The sequence below is a fragment of the Protomyctophum bolini genome (genome assembly GCF_963924005.1).
Source record: "Protomyctophum bolini genome assembly, chromosome: 24".
Taxonomy (NCBI): domain Eukaryota; kingdom Metazoa; phylum Chordata; class Actinopteri; order Myctophiformes; family Myctophidae; genus Protomyctophum; species Protomyctophum bolini.
Genome location: NC_137885.1, coordinates 6101630 through 6124467, shown reverse-complemented (window position 1 = coordinate 6124467; position 22838 = coordinate 6101630). Strand labels below are relative to the sequence as shown.

The window sequence follows — 22838 nt, the reverse complement described above, 5'->3', positions numbered from 1 at the left end:
GTACATCAGCTGCTGTTTGGACGCCATCTAGTGTCCATCAGCAGACACTACATGTGTCTGAAGGCCTACTTTAAGAGTTTCCAAAGACAAGCAGATGAAGATGAAGCCTATAATAGCTATAAGAAGACACATCATTGCTGAATGATTAATGTCCAAAACCATTTATTTTTTAGCATTATTAATATATTTTTTACCAAAGCTAAAAATAGATAGACTTTTATGTATGGGATATGGGCTATATGTATCTATCCATCTATCATGTATCTATAGCTTTTATTTTATGAATTATAATGTAATTCAATATAAAGAGTTTCACCATTAACCATCTAATTTCTAGGCTACTCACAGGAGTGTGCGTGCGTGACGTGTGTGTGTGGTGCAGACTGCAGATGATCAGCCTTGATTGAATTCACTCTGCGTTTGCTGGTTGAGCAGTTTGGACTGGACTCACTGGAGTGAAACGCCACAGAAGGTAAAAGCTGATGTTTGATTTATTTTACATCAATATGACACGTTTTAGACACAAATCTTTAACACTAGTAAACTTTTTATACACCAATAGCCTATATCTATCGAAGTGAAAGTCATAGCTTACTCGATAAAACACATGGTCTTGATCCAAGGTTGGAGGAACAAACGGCATCTGTTCCAAATAGATATTTTGTCTTAAAGTTAAACCTTAAACCACACTGGGTTTGTAGTTGTATCCTTAATTAAAGCACCCGCTATACATTCATGTGTGTAAGGAAAGGAAAGGTTTACCCAGGGTAACTGGACTAAGCATCATGTAGTGTGTTAAACCCTGGATGGAGATGTTTTGTTTGTAGTATAGGCCTACAGCTCGTAAATCTCCATAAATGAACACAATAACGACACAAAGTGTATAATCCTAAAGCCACGGATGTTAGCCGTCCACACGGGTTGGATGTGTTCTGTTACGTAAAGTTTAATTAATATTAAAGTGTTTTAAACTTTAAACGCCGCTCCGAAGCATTCATCCATGTTCAATTCAATTCTAGTTACTCTTTACGTGCTTTAAGTTTTGATTGATTGATTGAAATCTTTATTAACAGTTTGCAGAATTACAGTACATTTCAAGCACAAACTCAATACAAAGACTGTTAACTGTGAGTGGACGACCCAATTAAGCCTTACACTTGTTTACAACAGGGTCCACATTGTTCAATTCATCAAAACATTTAGAGACAAACAAATAGACACTTCTATGTAGTTAAAGAACAGAACAGGAATTCATCATATAGGAAGCGAAAAGGGAAAAAAAGTATATATACAGTGAGGGGAACAGGGGGATAAAAGAAAAGAAAACGAAAGACAGAGTGTAGGGCGCCTGCACACAACACCATGCGTTGATGCCATGTGTGCATATGTGCAGGCACCCAACACCACGTCCATACAAAAACATAGTACAATCCATAGTACAAAGACAGAGTGTAGGGCGCCTGCACACAGCACCATGCGTTGATGCCATGTGTGCATATGTGCAGGCACCCAACACCACGTCCATACAAAAACATAGTACAATCCAGATACAAATTCAGCTTTTACAGAGGCCAGTTTCGAATTGCAGCCATCCGTAGGTGCCCTTTGAGAGCAGTTTTGAAGGAGCCAAGGGATTCACATGTCTTAATGACTGTTGGTAGGGCGTTCCACATTTTGGTCGCATAGGAGCGAAAAGAATTTAGTCCCTTGTTTGTGCCGAATCTGGGTTGTACATGGTTTGTTGCACTCCCTCTGGTGTTGTGGGTGTGGACTTCGTTTACATTAAGGAAGTATTTAGACAGGTACATGGGTATCTTGGTGGTGTATCTAATCTTGTGGACCAGACCCATTGCAAGATGCTGTACTCTGTCGTCGACCCTAAGCCATCCCAGCCTGTCAAAGTGGGCAGGGGTGAGGTGGGTTCGGGGGGTGAGGCCAAGTAGGAGCCTGACCAGTTTGTTTTGGGAGGTCTGGAGCCTTGTTTTAAGGGCCTTTGAGGTGCTGTGGTACCAGGAGGTGGATGCATAGTCAAAGAAACCTTGTACAAGGGCTCCTGTTAAGGTCTTCAAGGTGTTTTTGTCGACCAGTGAGGAGATCCTGTAGAGGAATCTTGTTCTTTGATTGACTTTTTTGATTACGTTGGTGGCCATCTTATCACCGGAAAGATTGGCCTCCAGGATGGAACCTAGGTAGGTAATTTGATCCTTCCGTGTGATAATATCATCACCAACTCTAACCAAGAAGCCATCTGCCTTTTTGAGATTACTATTTGATCCGAAGAGAATGGATTCAGTTTTTCCCAGGTGTAAGGATAGTTTGTTATCAGCGAGCCAGGTGCAGATTCTACCGAGTTCAGAGCTGAGGGTCTTTTCAACCTGCAGTTTGTTCCTGTCCGAGACCAGCAGTGCTGAGTCGTCTGCGAACAGGAACAAGTTGCAGTCACAAGCTGAAGTCATGTCGTTTACATATATTAGGAACAGTAAAGGCCCTAGTATGCTTCCTTGTGGGACGCCACAGCTCACTGGGAGGGGGGGGGACAGTGTTCCGTTCACTTCCACCATCTGTTCTCTCCCCTCCAGGTAGGATTGCATCCAGCTCACTGATGTGCTATCAAAACCAATAGCTTTAAGCTTGTTAACCAGTATGGAGTGGTTCACGGTGTCAAAAGCCTTTTGGAGGTCCAGCATGACCATGCCGCAGTATTTTCCAGCATCCACCTCGTGTTTGATGTGGTCGCTCAAATAGAGAAGGCATGTGTCAGTGGAGTGGGATGTTCTGAAACCAGAAGTAGATGTAGTAGTATTGATGTCCTAGAAATGTATTGTTTGTAGGGGTCCAGTTAACGCACACAAACAGCAACTTTAAACCAGGAAAGCATTTTAGATTAGGTTTTAGAGTGGTTAGATTATTTTTAGTTCATAGCCTACAATTATTGTAATTGCGGGCTTTAGACCGTCTGTGATGTGAGCATTGGGTACAAATGGCTCAGGTGTGAGTGCAGTGCAGCTGGTTTGGTTTGTGACACATGTTTGCTTAAAACTTGTCTATCACCTTTAAACAAAAAGCCCTTTCTTTCAACTGAAGAATAACACCTGCCATACCTTTTTTAACATGATGACAACAAATAATTAATTTAATTGTTTTAAAAGAGGAACAAATGAATCTAATAGTTTTTCTTCTGTGTTTTGCACGTTTATAGGTGACGAGTCGACATTTTTGCCATATTTCTTCAACATTGACAAGATGTCCAAGGCCAAGGGCAAGAGGTACATTTAAAAAAAAAAAAGTGTTTTATGTTTTTAACCCATTTAGCACCCGAGGACAATTATGCAGATTTTGCAACCAGATCTTATTTTATTGATGTTTGGGAGACAAATACTTTCCTGGGGTTATGTGGGTAATATGTGTTTTTAGATATTTTAGTATTTAAAAGTGTCTATGGACTCCATGTCATGGACACTGGGCTAATTTACTTCCTTTAAGTAAATTTAAGTCTGACGTCAATATCCGTAGAGGGTGCAGAGCCGCGGGTTCATGTACTTTATTTGCATTGTAATCCCGGATTTTAGATCGCCTCATATAAGATTTGTATTTGAAATAATAATAAACAAATCATCCCGGCCGCTTCACTCATATGGATATGAATAATCAACTGACTGAGGGAAAATGCTATAGTTACTGCTGCTGAATTAGTTACATTTTCCCTAGAAACAGACTGTATCATATATGAGTGACTGACTGGCGTAAACGATACAGACGCCTGACAACAATGCAGAGACGGCTTGTTTCTTTTCGGACCACAACGCTTAAACGATTTAAAGATGAGCCCATGTTATTCTCCATAGAGAAATTACTTCTGTGAACCAGGGGAATCGAGGGGATTCATTGAACAAGGTGGACCCTGTAAACGAGTGTAATGCTTAATTGGGTCGTCCACTCACAGTTAACAGTCTTTGTATTGAGTTTGTGCTTGAAATGTACTGTAATTCTGCAAACTGTTATTCAATCAAAGATGAGCGAGTGACGTCAGGACCTTGGTGCTCTATTTGGCTCAGCGGTACTTGGTCTGCTCTCCCCCCTCTGTAAACCGAAACCTCTTTTCCAAAAATAGCCAATCTACAAGGAAGCTCAACGACTTGTTGTGAGCTTGTAGATCAGGGGTATTCAATTAGATTAGGCCGGGGGCCACAACTGTAGAATTATTGTGTGGGGGGCCGCACAGTGTGTGCGCGAAGCGCTGACATTTGTGGGTTCTCAAAATGCTTTTTGTGCTCAAACGCGAAGATTTATGTATATTTCCGCACAGTAATGAGCTGTATAGACATATTATCCTGCTATATGAAGATAGGTTGAAAAGTGGTCCTTTAATGATTACCGTCATTATGGTAATCTCATAATTAATATCGCACACACCATACCTGTAACTTTTTTTTTTTCCAAAATTCTTTCAGGGGCCACAAGGGGACGATCAGTGGTATTCAATTGGCGGCCCGCGGGCCACATGCGGGCCGCCAACTGAATACCACTGTTGTAGATGGTCTAGTCAGGGGCGGCCTTAAGGATCGGGAGGCCCCGTTCATGACATCATAATTTTAATAATTATTTAAAAAATAAATACTTTAAGGTATAGAGGGTATGCGCGTGACATCATCATCAAACCCGGACTTTATGCAGGAATGCCTATACTGAGTGTCAAAAAACTACTTTCTGGTTTTGACAGCCCATACATCCACACAGAAAAGTCATATCTGATTGCATTAAACAACATTAAATGATGTTAAACTCACTTTGCCTGTTGCTTTGCCACTCGATGTGCCATTCACTTTAAGCATGCGCATACCCTCTATAACTGGAAGGCAGCATTGCCTATACAATGATGCAATCGCAACTGTCAGCGCTGCTAGTGCAGTGAGTGCACACACTGGGAAGTGGGAACAATTACAACCAAACAACACGCTATACTACTACTACTATTTCTTAAAAAAAATAATATATATATATATATATATATATATATATATATATATATATATATATATATATATATATATATATATATATATATATATATGGAGCCTATCTCCTGTTTCTGTAGCGTGAGGCAGCTTGATGTACAAGTACAACCCCTGGACATGACGCGAGTATGTCGCAGGGATTTACCCCCAATCCAACCCTTGATGCTGAGTGTCAAGCAGGGAGGCACTGGGTCTTTGGTATCACCCGGCCGGGGATTGCATTCCAACCTCCCAGTCTCAGGGCGGACACTCTAACCACAAGGCCACTGAGCTGATGACAGGGACGAGTGGTTAATGTAAAAATCCTATAACGCACGCGGTAGTGGAACTATCTCAAGAATTATACTGAGGTGAGTGTGTCTTTGTGTCGGCCCATGCTGTGATCGTGTCGGATATAATTAATATATATATATATATCAGATTTATTTCTGTTACTTTTCTCATTGTAGTCGGCAGCAGCCGGGAGTGAAAAATAATGTAAGTATCCATGTTCAATTCAATTATAGTTACTCTGTTTACATGCTTTGGTCCTAGAAATTCATAGTTTTTAAGTAAACAATATTTATTATAAAGTATTTTTTGCAGGGGTCCAGTTAACGCACAAAAACAGCGACTTTAAACCAGGAAATCTGCTGTTCATATATTCAGAACGGGTAAGTCGTATAGCCTGTTCCAGCCACTGACTTATTTTCCATCAATAACTCACACCACAAGGTCTTGAATTCATGGAGATTTGTTTTTGGTCCAATTTCTAAACCAATTGACCATTTGCAGACCGCGGCCATCTTGCCGTCAGAGTTTGGAAACGCTTGTTTTCAGTAAAGCAACATCCTGCTGCCTCCTGTGTGCCAATTCAAACCGGGAGGTACGCAGGGCAATAAGGGCCTTTCTCTGCCCCACCCTTCTCCCTTTGTTTATATTGTGTTTAAGATCCAAGATGGCCACAGCACCAGGAGGGGGTGGGGCGGAGGTCAGCGGGCGGGATCGACATTATGCCCTTAGGATCGCCGAGCTGCAGGCAAGGAACAAGACTCGGCTAATTCACCTCAAGTGCACCTCCAGTACCAGTACCCTCTGGAGCCCCAGGTGAGTGAAGACCTGGATCTCTAACCTTTTCAAGGACATTCAAGTCAATATGTACTTGGCCGTGGAGGAGCCACGTCCGAAAAGTCTTCAAAAGTTTACACAAAGGAAATATTTTTGTCCGTATTATTTGATCAAATAATTGTGTCCAGGCTTGGATCAATGGAACTAACATGAAAGAGTTCAAAGAAAAAAAAAGCCATTGCCTTTTATTTTTACACTAAAATCTTTAGAGGTTTGACAAATTGTTTTGGGACCCTCTTGCTAAACTCCACCCCACCCCGGCCCGCTCGTTTTTATCCCTTTAGTTAAACCCAGTTTTTGTTTTTCTCTTCCCCTCCAGCCAAGCCTCGGTCAAGACTTTACAGTCTCGGACGAGGAGCTTCGCACGGGAGACCCTCTGGAGATGAGGCGGGCGACCCTGATGCCAGGCCAGCTGCAGGACCCCCCTGGCCTCCCACATGGGACCTCCTAGCGCCCTGATGCCAGACCAGCTGTAGGACCCCCTGGTCTCCCACATGGGACCTCCTAGCACCAGTGCTGCTGCTTCCTCTCACCAGGAGAGCCCCAGAGGCCCTAAGCGGCCTGCCGTCACCGTGCCCCAGCTTTCTCCTGAGGTAACATTACCTTAATAATTCATATTAATTATTAATGTCCTGTGAATTACAAAAAAAGGTCAAACTTTCATATACCGGTACCTATTCTAGAATATATTCTTTGCACAAAGTGCAACATGGGTAAATATTAGTTTTTCAGAAAACTAAAGGGTTAGGATTTAGAAGGCCTTTTTAGAATCTGCCTGGACCACCTCAACCATTTTGAACCTGTCAACCATATAATTGGTACCCGTCTCCTTGTTCTATTGTTTAAACTCAAGAACAGTGGCTTCTATTTCAGCACGCTTATGCTTCAAGTAGCATGTGACATTAGTGGTTAGTGGTTCTATTCTATATGTACCTGTACCCCACTGATAAATCACCCTCCCTTCACCAGGCTGTGGTTCTATTCTATATGTACCTGTACCCCACTGATAAATCACCCTCCCCTCCCCAGGCTGTGGTTCTATTCTATAGGTACCCTGTACCCCACTGATTAATGACCCTCCCCTCCCCAGGATGTGGTTCTATTCTATAGGTACCCTGTACCCCACTGATTAATGACCCTCCCCTCCCCAGGCTGTGGTTCTATTCTATAGGTACCTGTACCCCACTGATAAATGACCCTCTCCTCCCCAGGCTCTGCAAGTGTCTCTTGAGCAGCAAGGCCCAGAAGTCATCGCTCTCTATCGTCAGCTGCAGCAGGAGATGGTGGCCTGCAAAAGGAGATGGTGGCCTGGAGCAAGAGATGGAGGCCTACAGCAGGAGATGGTGGCCTGCAACAACCATCTCAACAATGGTGCAGTATTTGGAGAATTTCTCAATTTGAGGACAAGTTCTGGTTGAGCGTCACCGTGGTCGGTGTGTGGACACAGGTGGCGCCGAAGCAACAGAACCCGTGACTTGGGTTGCAATCTGGGGTTTTGGCTTCAGTGAGAGGCCTTTGTTTTTTTTGTTTTCTTCTTAAACTTTCCCCACGATTTTGCAACCCAGTGTCAAGAATTATAGAATGTAATCCTGGGCGCTACACTTCCTCTGTCTACCGGGGGGGGAGGGGGGCAGCAAAAAATCACACGCGTGTCATAAAATGACTTGATACAACTCGTGCAGCATTACACCATTGTTTATTATTATTTTATTTTACTGTTTTACCTGAAGGTTCAAAATAAAGAATCAAATCCATCTCAAGAACCTGAGAGTAGGAGAGAGAATAAGGAGTCTGACACACGGGTGTCACTGTGGAATGGGCGGCAGGTCTCACTGAAGGTATAATAATGGGTATAGAAAGAGGTTAAATTACTATGGTATTACATAATTGTAATTTATAGGATAATTAGATAATATGTTGAATAATGCCACAATAATATCATATTGTATAATACTAGTGGTATAATCTAAGTACACATTTTGATGTTTGCCATTTGCAGTCTTATCAGACCAGTGTTTCTCATTATGAAAGCACCACCCCAAAGAGGGGGATGGGGCAGATCCCACATGATGATCAAATGTAGTAAAGCCAAACTCCACCTTGTGAGTCCTACCTGCAGTGTGTTTCCTGGGTGTAGTGAGTCCTACCTGCAGTGTGTTTCCTGGGTGTAGTGAGTCCTACCTGCAGTGTGTTTCCTGGGTGTAGTGAGTCATACCTGCAGTGTGTTTCCTGGGTGTAGTGCGGACCGAATATTTAAAGTCAGGCACCACCTTGTTGCTTAGGTGAAGGTGGTAGTCCATGGCCTCGTCCAGAAGGTCCCGACAGTTGAGATTAGTTTTACTTTTAATAATCTCTTCCTTGGCCACCGTCCCTGTCAGGAATTCCACTGGAAGCAGGGGGAGGCGCACCTGAAGGGGAAATTGACAACTCAATAATAGTAATTATGCTTGCACATCCATTATACAGTAATATATATGTCATGAACATGCATACACACTAAGATGTGTATGGACACACTAGGATGAGACATTTTGGCCGATGGCCGCAAAGTGATATCTCATTCTGTATAAAAACATAATATGTTTGGCCATTCCAGCTTATAAACACTGAATTTGATAAAAAGCAATGCCTTTTTATTCCAAAACTAGGGATGAACAGTTATTGAAATGTTAGCCCATATCCCAACATAAACAGCTTGAATGTAGTATTTTTATTTAAAAATGTTCAAATGTTGACTCTTTTGAAAGCTCCCCCAGAAAGCACTGATATAATTTACAGTTTTCATCATCACAAAAGGCTTTTTCAGGTGTTTTTCAACATAATTATAAAATAAAATATCTGCTAAAACCGATTACAGATATATTGGTTTAAGGCCAATACCGATATGTTGACCGATTAATCTCCCATCACTAATACACACCGTCTACCTTGACTATGATCTGATTAGCTCTGAATCGATATCATGATGAGATTAGATATCTTTGATAAATCTTTAAAAGATTGCTGATGCAAAAGATAGCTTGAAAAATAATAATGCATTATATCATTGTCACAATACAATATTATCGTTACAATATTGATGAGGTATAATATTGTTAGGGGTGTTTATATAGCAGGCAGGCAGGCAGAGGTTTCTCTAACCTGAGACAGTATCTGGTCCAGCCAGGCCTTATGGTGCTGTGGGTTGGCTCTCAACCACTTGACTGCTGCATTGTACACCTGTGTTTCTGTGTGGATGTTGAGGTCGCTGGAGGACAGCAGCGTGCGCAGGTGCTGCGGCGACACAGACGGGAAATCCTCACACTGCACCACCTCGCAGAAGTGTTCGCAGGCATAGCGGTCGGCCATGTCCATTAGATCCACGCGGTTATGGCTCTCGGCAAACGTGCGCACCGCCAGGCAGTTGGTGGGGTGGAAATGGGCCTTCATATATTCACAACAGGCACGCGCCACCAGTTCAACCTAAAGGATTCAGACCACAATTGCAAGGCGCATGAAAACACTAGGCTGATTTTCCACTTCAGATTAAAATCTACAGCAGATGGCAGGCTAGTAAGCAATGCAGCCGCAGCAAATACAATTAATTATTGTTTGTCATATGACAAAAAGAGGGAGAGATATAGGCTATTGCTGTATAAAAAGTTTACTAGTGTTAAAGATTTGTGTCTAAAACGTGTCATATTGATGTAAAATAAATCAAACATCAGCTTTTACGTTTCACTCCAGTGAGTCCAGTCCAAACTGCTAGCGAGCAAACGCAGAGTGAATTAAATCAAGGCTGATCATCTGCAGTCTGCACCACACACACACACGTCACGCACGCACGCACACTCCTGTGAGTAGCCTAGAAATTAGATGGTTAGTGGTGAAACTTTTTATATTGAATTACATTATAATTCATAAAATAAAAGCTATAGATACATGATAGATAGATAGATACATAGATACATATATCCCATACATAAAAGTCTATTTATTTTTAAATAATTAATAATGCTAAAAAATAAATGGTTTTGGACATGGACAAACATGCGTAAGCTAAGAAAGTAACAGTGGAATGAATATCTATATAATGAAACTATACATATGTACTATGGCGTTCTATGACTATATACAATGCAATTCTAGTGCTGTCCACATAACATGCTATGTAGACAGCACCAGGAGGGGGTGGGGCGGAGGTGAGCGGGCGGGGTCCACATATGCCCTTACTGGGCTGCATTAACAAATTCAAGACACCCGTCTTGCGTTTGTCTTGTGTCTGTGTTTAATGGCCGCTCCAATGCATTTCCAGTGGAAGCCCATATGGTTTGACCAGTCTTTGAAAGGCTGCATATATGGAGCCTGTCAGCAACTCTATCTCACCTCTAACCCTTAGATCTCCATATATGGAGCTGACCTGTTCTAACATGTCACAACAGGTTGCTTCTCGCCCTCAGGGCGTCTTACGGTGTATACTTGACTCATCCAGCGCCACAGCGCCATCTGATGGAGGGCTCTCTCAACCACAAAATGCATTGTGAATGAGCAATAGTACACAAGTAAAGTTAAAGCGCTCCCGCTGGACTCTGGTCGGTGTAGACTTGAGCACTGCATAATGATATCTGGCCAAATACACTAGTATTGTATAATACTAGTGTATAATCTATATCATACTACAATATATTGTATAATGCTAGTATCATCATGGCCATTCTAAAATCTTATGACTAAAACTCAAAGGACTTTTATTCAAAAGACCGACTAAAACTACATCAATTATTGACCTTTTGGGTGCGGCGGTGCAACTGGCTACACAAGGTAAACATGAACCTTTCCTTGGATCAAGAAAGACCAATCACTGTTGCTTTGGTTAACCTAATCTTAATAAAAGATGAGCACTTAAGCACTTTTAAAAACGCCAACACGTTGCTTCCATTGTTCTCCACTAAAAGAATAAGTACTAAAACACTGGACAAACAAACAGCTTTAGCATGTATAGCCAATGACCCCTATCATTATGTGTTGACATTATACAACAACCCAACAACCATTTGAAGTAGTGACACTACTTGGACAGTGTTTCAGCCTAACTATGCCTGAGAACCAATGGCATCTCTTATCCACTATGTGACAGGATAATACAGTATATATTACAGTATTTCTGACCTTTCTCTGTCCCTCCTCCTGTACGCCTCCCGGAGTACAGGGTTATTGTTGATTTTATTGCGGTGTTTCTTCACTGCCGCAGCTCTTTGTCTCTGAAATAAAAATAATTATAATATAATAATAATAATAATAATATAATATAATATAATATAGGAAATCCTGTTCCCTTGTGATAAGTTGAATGGTTTGGTAACCGTGGTACGTTTAGGGGCCTTTACCGGAGAGGATGGGTGTTTGCGGAGCATTGACACAAAAGCAACTTTATTTTGGGAGTCGGATGTATTGCCTGCTTTAACCCTGCCGTCTGTAATACTACTGGTATGATCTATATAATACTACATTAATATATTGTATAATACTAGAGCATAATCTATATAATACTTCAATATATTGTATAATGCCAGCACAGCTCTGTCCCCCACAGCACAGAATCACATCACACAACTTGAGCCGAAGACGGTTCAGGCCTTTTAGAACTGTGTCGGGATGCTTCTTGGTCTCCTCCACAAGCACACATGTCTCCTTGACTCTCGCTCTCTCCATCTCTCTCTCTCGTTCTTCCTCAGACGACCGTCTGATGAAGTACGAGCAGACGGGGCTAGAGCTGCGTGAGGAGCTGCATGACGTCATGTTGTAGTTTCCGGTTGTCACCTTATCACCTAAAACTCTGTGTCTTTCATCCAGTGCAGTAGTCCTGGAACCCAGAAGACTTCTTTTAACACCGAAATGGGTGTCATTTATTTAGAACTAAACTAACTTTCTGTTTCTGCTCCTCGCGCTTAACGTCTTCAAAGTGAGTGTTGTTGTGTGCAACCACTAAACGCAATGTGAGTCTGCATGGGCCTTTTGACAGCCACCCCGGAATTTAGGTAAATTCCTTTCTGTACAAAGGCTCAATGTTCCTCCTCAGACACCTCTGGAAGAGGGACTATCCTGGCAACAGGGCGGAGATAAGTCCGGGTCTTCACCTGGACCTCAACAGTTCGGACGCGACCATCAGAACCAGGAATGGTCTTCGTGACCCGGCCGGTTGGCCAGGAGGCACGAGGCAATTGGGGGTCCACGATCATGACCACTCGACCTTTGGTCAGGTTGGGCGTTTCCTGTCTCCATTTCCCCCTCTGTTGAAGACTCGGAAGATAATCTCTGATGAATCGAGCCCAAAAGTGGTCAGCCAAGACCTGGCTGTGCCGCCAGCGGCGCTTGCCGATGAGATGGTGGTCTGCATAGATAGCCTGAGGGAGTGAGGCATCCTTTGGGCCCATCAGCAGGAGGTTTGGGGTGATCGGATCAGGGTCAGCGATATCTGAGGAGAGGTAACCAAGGGGCTTGGAATTCAGTATTCCCTCAACTTCGATGAGAACTGTTCGCAAGACAGTCTCGCTGCAGGTCTGGTCACCCAAGACGACCCTCAGGGCCGTCTTAACGGATTTGATCTCCCGTTCCCATGTCCCTCCGAAATGCGGCGCACCCGGAGGGTTGAATTTGAAGGAGATCTGGTGGTCAGATAACTGGTCCTGAAGCTGAGGCTCCATCGTTCTGAAAGCTTCCTCTAGCTTTGCGTCTCCTGATTTGAAGTTGGTACCACAATCAGCGAGGACCTCCAAGGGGGTCCCCCGTCTTGAAATGAACCGTCTCAGGGCCATTAAGAAGGCTTCGGCATCCATACTCTCCAGTAGGTCCAGATGGACACATCTGGTAGTCAGACACTTGAACAGGTAACAGGTACCCACCTTTTTGAGAGTCCACACATTTTGACCCCAGCGGCGGTCCCTCTTAAAATGTGTTTTGTTCCTGGACAAACACATGCTTACAAAAGTACCTTCTTTCTCCCCGTCTTCTCTTTTATCCGGTGCTCATGTATTCTGGCGTAACACTGGTTCCTCTGCTTCCTGAGATCCTGGAGGGGTTGTTTGCAATCAGTTATGTGGAGTAAGCTGCTGACATACTGTATGCTAATAATAATTAGAATAGTAATCACTTAACATGGAGTGCCGTGAGTGACGCAAATGTTTGTCAAATAAATTTAAATCAAACGAAAAACCTACTTCTCACATATATATTCATATTTCTCTTGGAGGAATTATAATCTAATATAATCTAATAATAATAATAATCTATATAATACTACTGGTATGATCTATATAATACTACATTAATATATTGTATAATACTAGAGTATAATCTATATAATACTTCAATATATTGTATAATACTAGTGGTATGATCTATATAATACTATATTAATATATTGTATAATACTAGTGTATAATCTATATAATACTATAAGCTATAAGACTATGGTGACTAAAACTAAGAGTAAATATATTGACAATTTCGTCAAAAATAAACTAGACTAAAATGTTCGAGGGACTAGTGGAGAAGAGATCCAGTAGCATTAAAAGTAAGTCATTTTATTTTTGGTTGCGCTCAGGTGTTGCGTTCTGAATATAGCAGATCTACAAGCTTGTGAGGTTGTAGATCGGCTATTTTCAGCATGCAACCAAGTGTACAGTCTGCCATTGCGATTCTAAAATCCTATGGTATTTTTTTTAGTCAACTAAAATATGACTAAAACTCAAAGGAATTTTATTCAAAAGACTACTAGTTTGACACCACATCAAAATGTGGTGTCAAACTCAACCCTGATAACTACCTTGATGTTCTTGCCCCGACGCTCAGGGAACTTTTCACATATATAAGAATATATCTGTTGGAGGGTCAATCCAATGTTCCCTCACTTTCCTGCAATGCGGTCTTTCCATGTAGGCTTCTAAAGAAAAACAAGACGAAAGGAATGCAAATGTGTTATCATCATTAGATAATATGTACCACATTTTTTCGTAAACGCGCTCTGTTGATCTTAAGCTTGAGTTCTTTGTTTTTGTTAAGTTTAAAGATTTATTGTTGTACCAGTTTTGATTTTGTCAACCTTCTCAGGCGTCTTACTGTTGCTAATGGTATAATAATTGGTATAGACATAGCTACAATTATGTAATACCATAGTAATTTAATCTATACGATAATTAGATAATATGTATGGAATGAATAATGCTAGAATAATACATTGTATAATACTAGTGGTATAATCTATATAATTATTTTAGATGAGATCTACATCCTCAGCCTGCTCGCTCCACAGTGACACTCAGTGACAAAATGCCACATTAATGTGAGGGTAGTTCAGACCAGCCCAAAGTCCAATGGTTTCTTAGGTCATAGTATCTGGAAACTAGGACTAGATGGATTTGGACTAAATGGACTGAATATGCGAATTAAAAAAGTACTCTCTTTTGTTTTTTTTTGTTTTTTTGGTGTCTTGCTCATTGTTGACCTTGTATCTGTTTTCAAACGAGTGTAATTATGTGAAAGCGCCTCCTTAGTCTTTTCCAAAAAGCTGTATTTTATTTAATTTTTTCCCCTTTGAATGAAGAATTTTTTTTGACACTTTGGTCATGATTGAGTACTGGAAATATATCGATGAGCATCTGACCAGGAGGAGTCATAACATGACGCATGTTTTTGATAAATTCACACCTGTTAGACTTAACAACAATCATACTGTAACTGTAATGTACCATATGATGCAAAATGTTTGTACTGGACAATTATGATAAAAACATAATTTTAAATAAATGTTGTGAATTAAGGTCGCTGTGGTTCTTGTTGTTCTACTAGGTTTGGATATTAAAAGGAATACATTCATACTGTACATTCTATTCATGAAGTCATCTGTTGATTTGAGTTTTTGTGGATTCAGATCTTGGTTGAAGTCGCCACAGATAAATATCATCATATACTCCTAAAAAAGAGTTTCCCTGGTAGCAGAGTACAGATAAATATCATCATATACTCCTAAAAAAGAGTTTCCCTGGTAGCAGAGTACAGATAAATATCATCATATACTCCTAAAAAGAGTTTCCCTGGTAGCAGAGTACAGATAAATATCATCATATACTCCTAAAAAGAGTTTCCCTGGTAGCAGAGTACAAATCCAGCTTGCAGCATGCTACAGCAACATCCTGTATTGGCTCTTGCAGATCGGCTACTTTTAAGATTAAAGTGTTATAAACCCAAAATGGAATGCTGCCCAGGCTAGGTGGTTGAGGAAAGTGGGGGGTTCTAGGTTGAATCTAACTCACAATTATTTTTGTGTAATTTAACTTAAACTTAATTCATAGTGTATTGTGTATACAATGTTTTAGTCAATGTTTTAATGTCTGTCAAGAGATATACCATTGTGGATTATTTTGACATAGCCTACATTTAAATACACAATAGCCTCAGTTACTGTGTAATTCACCACCTTTTCATTCATTTGAGTCCTCTTTTCGAGTTAATTTAAGACTGAGGATTTAATGTGTACTCACAGAGAGCAGATATTGCCATCATCGTCATTCCTGTAAATATCACTGGGTAACATTATAGCAGATCTATTTGTAGTTTAATTTTAATCGAGACCAAACTATCCATAAGTGTATGATGTTGGTTCCGTAAACTCCTGGGACGTCTGACTCTTCTCGCTGTTGCTCTTCAAACTTTTTCCATAGCTATACAAACACAGAACAGTGAAATTGTGACATCACATGAGATTCTTATTTCTAAGTTGCTTGAATTAATTGAAACACCTACAGTAGAAGCTATAACTGTTTCATTTCCCCACACAATGTCTGAGGGCATAGGCTACCTGTATTTCTCAGTCAGATATGAAGATAATGCATGTTGGAGCTATTCACTATTTTGTATTTCACATTTATTTGTTGATTTGTTTGAAATAATAATGCATACAATAATTCTACCAGTTTATTTGTGTTCCAGTTAAAGGCTTTTATTTTGAAGGTATTGGGCAATTGGGTGTGCACAGGTGTCATCAGACAGGCACTCATTCAGATTTCAGTTTGGCACTGGGAAGGTGCACAAGTTTTTACCAGGGTGACGGGGTCAAAGCAAACTAGCAAAGCAGTTATTTCCATGTTCGTCATATTTTGTCTGTGAAGGAAATGGCCTTGTTTTATGTGTTTTAATTTTGTTCAAATACTGTACAAATATGTATTAATATATTTAATAACGCATTATGGAATATGAACAGGAAGGACTAATGTCAGTTGTTTTTAACGTACTTTGTTAAATGTGTCATAATCCCATATGGGATGAGCCCAAGTTGTATGACACGAAAATAAATATTTCATTCATATAGTATAATGATTATATGCTCATAGAGCAAGCAGCATGACAATAAGCTTGCAAATCTGCTATCCGATATAAAAAATGTGACTGTATTACACTGATGCTTTCCTGTTCTTAACAAATGTGTCTAATGTCTATATGTTACTTTTTATTTTTCAGACCGTCCAGATACGATATGGAGTCCACAGACTTGCTGTACATTTATGGCCACTACACCATTAAATACAGCCATTCCCATGGACATTAGCCAGACTGCTAACATGGATTCGCTCACATGTTGCTCCACGCTACATTTGAGTGAATCCACGTATCGGTCTGATACATGCCTATAGACTCCTGGCTTCACTGGAACTCCATCTCCATGCACGGCCTGGGAGCAGATGTGTCTATTATTCACCACTCACTCACCAAGTCATTGTGAATTATATGGTTTTACAGCTAAATTATAGGAAACAACTTCAAACAAATACTGTAAAATAAGGTACTATTTCACTATTATTATTGCTGTTGTTATACTATTGGCATTAAAGTATTTTTTGCTATATTGGTTTACCTATTTAGGGCGCACCCCATTCAGGATGATTATATAGCACATTTCCAGACATAGTCACATAGTCAACTACTTTAGAGACCAGGATTACTGCATTTTAGTTTAGAGACCAGGTTGCATTGTGTGAGGGGACACGGGGAGAACATGCAGACTCCACACACAAAGGCCCGGATTACTGCATTTTGTGAGGGTACCTACCCTAGGGCAGTGATACTCAACCTCAGGCCCGCGGGCCACATCAGGCCCGCGGGACCATTATGACTGGCCCACCAATGAAAATCTAAAAAAAAGAAGAAAAAAAAATCTGGAAAATGAAAAAAAAAAAAAAAAATCTGAATGAAGTTATCTTTAATTACATTATTATAAGTAATACTATTAGTTGTACTATTACTCGAACGAAAATAAAAGCTTGGGGGGGGGGGGGGAGATGCAATGCAAATGAAAGACATATACTCTGTATCCCTATTCCCTGACATAATTTTATAGCTAAACGGACAGAATTCTATTTTATTTGAATGATGAAACCCAGCTGCCATTAATAGTTGGAAATGGAAATGGAAATTGCGGAAATTGCGGAAATTGCGGAAATTGCGGAAATGGTGGAAATGGAAATTGCGGAAATGGAAATTGAGGAAATTGCGGAAATGGTGGAAATGGAAATTGCGGAAATGGTGGAAATGGAAATTGCGGAAATTGCGGAAATGGTAATTGCGGAAATTGCGGAAATGGTGGAAATGGAAATTGCGGAAATGGAAATTGAGGAAATTGTGGAAATGGAAATTGCGGAAATACAAAAAAAATACATATTGTGTGCATGCACATTGTACTTTGATACATTTTGCGAAAATAAAGCAATTGAAAGAGAGAAGTTATCAAGTATCATTAATGTCGTAATTTTATCTACTGGCCCCTTGCCATTTTTGTAATGTGGCCCACAGGTAAATCTATTTGAGTATCCCTGCTGTCTGAGACCCTACGGCCCTGCTGTCTGAGACCCTACGGCCCTGCTGTCTGAGACCCTATGGCCCTGCTGTCTGAGACCCTACGGCCCTGCTGTCTGTGTGGAACAAGATTCTCAATTTGTCTTTCTTGTCTTGATCTCCTGACCCCACCCCCCTCCTCCTCTTCTTCTTCCATTTGTTTCTTGGAAAAATAACACGATTAGAAATCGTGTTATCGTGTAAAATTAATAGAATTAATTAATAATCACACACTTTTTTGTGTTTAAACTGTGATGTGACAATAAAGAAGATTCTGATTCTATAACGAGGTTGTCTCTCTGCCAACCACATTTTCTTTTTGTATTTTTACAGTTTTTTACTTTGTTCTTTCCATAGGATAGGTATGGTTCAAGTTTCATGGCCACGGTTTTGGTCACAACATTCTACATTACCCACTGTACATAAGTTTACATAAATTCCAACTCCCAAGGCATTATTCATGGGAACGAAGAAGTCAACTTCACTGGCATTGGTCCATCAAGAGAATCTTTCATCATCTTTATTTAAAATGATAAAAAAATCTGAAAACCAGATCAAATACACAAAAGGCAGACGTTTGGCTCTGAAAGATTTCAATCTCTGTTGTTCTGAGAAAATGAACAAATAAAAACTAATAAAAAACACAGAAATAAAGTGGAACATTTCACAGTGTATCAAAGTATCATACAAAGGTTTGCTCTACAAAAGCAAAATCAACAAATCTCGCAGTCAGTCGTCTCCAAAAAGTGGCATACTGGGACACATTAATTTGTTATGTATAGATTGTCACACAAACAAACAGGTCTCACAGTCGAGTGTGTTTGCACAGGTGCACAATATTCCACAGATTCCAGCACAGAACTTATAATCAGAATAAGCCGTTAATATATTTACATATCCTCAGCATCGATACCCCCTCCCCTGTATACAACAATTCAGCAAAACTAATACTCATTGTAAACGGAACTTAACACCCGTCGCAAAAAATCCGACGGTGAAAAGATTCCAGGCTTCTCGGAAATGGCTAGAAAACCGTTCCTTGACAACCCGAGATCCGGATACGATGCTTGTCGGAAAACGGAATGCTTAGATGTCGCACTTTGTGTTTCAATGTTCAACGGGTGCCCCTCTGTCGTCCTCCTCCTCCTCTGAACCTTCACCCCCAGGGAACATTATGCTATAGGCTTACAAAGAAATGCAATTATAATATCCTGAGTGACAATTGGCAGGATATTGTTACACTTGTAAACACATTCAATGAGGCAATCATAATCGTTGGCTTCAAAGAGCATTAAGGATGATTTGGTTTTCAACTTGGGGTGTATTTTGTTAGTTTTGTTGTTAGTACTCATTGGGTATGATTAAAAGTGTCGTTATTGATATTCTTTTGTATATATTTGTACATATATATACCGTATGTTTTATATTCTGATAGCAATTATTGCTATAGAGTTTTGGTTCAATAACAAGGGACCCGGAAATTGGAATATAACACATTTCAACTCATTTTGGTGTTTTAAGCATTATGTTACGCTTTATCTATTGCAGATCTACAAGCTCATAGTGCGGCACCGAGTGCCGCGCTACGAGCTTGTAGGTCTGCTATTTTTGAAAATTCGTGAAAACGTGGAGCAAATCCTGACAGAAAACTGTCAGGACTTAGAAGACATTTTATATATTTTCGACGTCAGGCCCTAAATGCGTTAACACACCACACCGTCTGTCACTTCGTATGCTAGTTTCCACCAGCAGAATGGAGGACAGAGAGTGTGTTAGCACAGCCCTCTGCTCGATAAGCCGTGTGCCTAAATGACGTGAACCCTAGTGTCCACCTATTCACTGTATTCAGGGTCATGATAGGCCAACATACAGCAAAAGAAAATAGGACAACGATTGGTTGCAGTTACTGTACGTTTTCATGGAAGCAGATATATAGGTATCTGAAGCTCTGCGCCAAAATAAATGATTTCAGTGTAGACCGTATAGAGCTCGCTAAAATGCTTAATTAAAAACCAATGAGCAAAAACCCAAGTTGGAAAACAAACGCGTATCCTTTGAAATAACGACGGGGAAACGCCGGCAATCGATGCTATGTGCACTTCCACTCGAACGGCGTGGGCAAAATGATTTTTTAAAGATTTAAATTACACAGTGGATGAGAGATTATCTCTAATCTCCCACTAGTGGCGTGGTGAAAGAGATCATTGTTTTTAAAGTGTACTACTAAAACGTACAAGTGAGGGGAAGGGTTCTGTAGTTGGTCTAAGGGGGGGGGGTACTGTACGTTTAAAACGATTCAGCAACACTGATTTGAGTCAGCTTTTCATGCCCTGAACTCATTTCCCCCCCAACGACCGGATGAACCTACGTATACGCAGTGTACCTGGATGTGGCTGTATCGTGAGGGGGAGTGTCTTTCTATACAGAGGGGTGGGCTTGATGGGGGGGGGGGGGGGGAGGGTGGGGGGTGGATCAGTAGGGGTCTTTCCTGGAGGACAGGAGGCGGCTGGCAGAGCAGGTGGCGCTGCGGATCACCTCCATCCACCTGCCGAGAGAGAGAGAGAGAGAGAGAGAGAGAGAGAGGAGCAGAGGGCCGTTCATGGTGTGTGTGTGAAGGCAGTTATAGGGCGTTCATTTCTATAGTCATTTTTATGCCAGTTGCCTAGTTTACTAGTCGACGAGTTGTTTAACTATACCTATTCCAGTATGTGGAAATAAATATTTGTACGTTTAAAAACGGCGTACGTTGGTGACTATAACTATTAATCTACCTGATCTTGAGGCCTATACACAATCTTATCAACTAGTCAACTAGTACCAACAAGGTCGACTAGTCGACTAGTTGAATAGTCGACTAGTTGCCATTCAGGCCTGACGTCGAAATTTAATTTAATTTAAATGTCTTCTAAATCATAACAATTTTCTGAAAGATTTGAGGCACATTTTAACGATAAAAAAATAAATAAAATAGCAGACCTAGTTCAGAGCGCGGCACTCGCAGTGGTTGGAAAAAGTAAAAGTAGTAAAAGAAAAAAAGTCCAGAAATCCAAAATGTACTTGTTGGTATCAAAATGTACTTAAAAAGTACCAAAAGTAGAAAGTAACTCAATATGAAGAATGTACTCATTTAAAGTTTTCATTAATGAACCTGAACGTGACGCATTTTGTGGCCCGAAATGAATATAGGGCTGAAGTGGTTAATGAATGTTTTGTAATAATAATAACCAAAATCTACAAAGTAACTAAAGTTTCCAAATAAATGCAGTGGAGTAAAAGTACAATATTTGTCTATGAGATGTAGTGGAGTAGAAGTAAAAGTATTGGGAATTGGAATTGTATGCATTTCTTCAGGGAGTTTATCTTTTCTAAAATAATTGTTTTATATTTGTAATACTCCCCCCAATACTGTACCTTTCAAATGTGTATTCACTCTCTGATCTGAAGTAGTAGACGTGGGACTTAAAGTGGAGCTTGAAGACGTAGTCTTTGTGGATGTTCTCGGACTCTGAGGGGACCGTGACAGAGTACCCTAGTAGAGGAAGACTGGCCAGTGGATAGTCATCCTAAGAGGAAGAGGAGATAAAACGTGATGAAGAATAGAACATACAGCAGCATGGTTGTAGCCAGGGTGGTTGTAGGTTGGTTGTCTCACCTGGTGAGATTTGTAGAAGAACAGGCTAAAGTTGGTGAAGACGACCCAGAGCTTCTGCCAACCGTTACTGTTCTTGAACTTCCTCAGGAGGTTCCCCGACAGCTGGTTCTGGAGGCCAAACAAGACAACAACAAGAGAACACAGAGAAAGGTATGAGAGCCTAGCGCGTGAGAGACAGACACGTGAATCCACAAAGACAACGTGTTTTAATGGCCAGTTGTGTTGTTTCGAGACATTAGACAGAAGACAAGGGAGAAGACAAGACATGCAAGGAGCCTACATGCACTAAATCATTCTGTACACTGGATTTAAAAACGTTCCTGTTCTACGCCCAGATTTGAACCCCGGGTTTGCTGCGCAAAAGAGCTGACGTTTTCTATCACTGAGCTAATAGAGCCTGCCTGCTTGCTCGGGGGGAGAATTTGAATGTTTGACCTTCAGGTAGACGCAAGGATCTAAATGTCAGTGCACTGGACCTAAAATAAGTGCACTAGATACTAGCTAGTTATTGTGGCAAGCTGTGTTTTAAAAGTCTGTGAACTCACTTTTCAAACAATAACTACATTTCATTTAAAATGTAACATTTATAAAAAAAGGTAAAAAAAATGTAAAAGCATCTTCAGCACTCAATTTGTGGCACTTCGTCTTAGGCGTGACACAGGATTTCTGCCATTCAAGTTAATTTTGCTTCGTTGTCGAGGATTTACAGTTTTGGGCCGAGAGACTAGTCTCCGTTTGAATGGCAGCAAACAGAGACTAGTCTCTGTTTGAATGGCAGTAAACAGAGACTAGTCTCTGTTTGAATGGCAGTAAACAGAGACTAGTCTCTGTTTGAATGGCAGTAAACAGAGACTAGTCTCTGTTTGAATGGCAGTAAACAGAGACTAGTCTCTGTTTGAAATGGCAGTAAACAGAGACTAGTCTCTGTTTGAATGGCAGTAAACAGAGACTAGTCTCTGTTTGAATGGCAGTAAACAGAGACTAGTCTCTGTTTGAATGGCAGCTCATCAGGACTGTAATGGTGTTACTTGTGTTAATTCATTATTATATGAATTAGTTAATTGGTGTTGATTGTGGTGCATCGTGTTTGTGTCCAGATCTCCTCTATAGCCTACCTCTCTGTGGGAAACAGATAAACAGGCACTTCATTAATACTCATGTCTTGTCCATGCATCATGTTTTATGCAAGTTTCAATGCT

General features: G+C 40.7%; 2 protein-coding genes across 3 annotated transcripts in view; both read right to left on the bottom strand.

Annotated features, from left to right (window-relative positions):
* LOC308311923 (N-chimaerin-like) overlaps window positions 1-22838 on the bottom strand; it is a 168915-nt gene that overhangs the window by 77841 nt on the left and 68236 nt on the right. Inside the window, exons 26-29 of one of the 2 annotated variants that reach the window (XM_080758724.1) lie at window positions 21640-21747; window positions 21399-21550; window positions 20371-20532; window positions 18473-19141 (exon numbers count right to left, since the gene is read on the bottom strand). In XM_080758724.1, coding sequence (XP_080614850.1) covers window positions 20460-20532; window positions 21399-21550; window positions 21640-21747 — 333 coding nt within the window. In that variant the 3' untranslated portion in view covers window positions 18473-19141; window positions 20371-20459. Of the gene's footprint in view, window positions 19747-20370; window positions 20533-21398; window positions 21551-21639; window positions 21748-22838 lie in introns of those variants that run through there. The other variant, XM_080758723.1, reaches the window with a different exon arrangement.
* On the bottom strand, window positions 7879-9551 carry LOC308311425 (kelch-like protein 8; the record flags this gene model as incomplete). The annotated part of the gene is made up of 3 exons (XM_080758111.1): window positions 7879-7886; window positions 8338-8530; window positions 9264-9551. 3 exons carry the CDS (start codon window positions 9549-9551, stop codon window positions 7879-7881), a joined length of 489 nt encoding a protein of 162 aa, XP_080614237.1.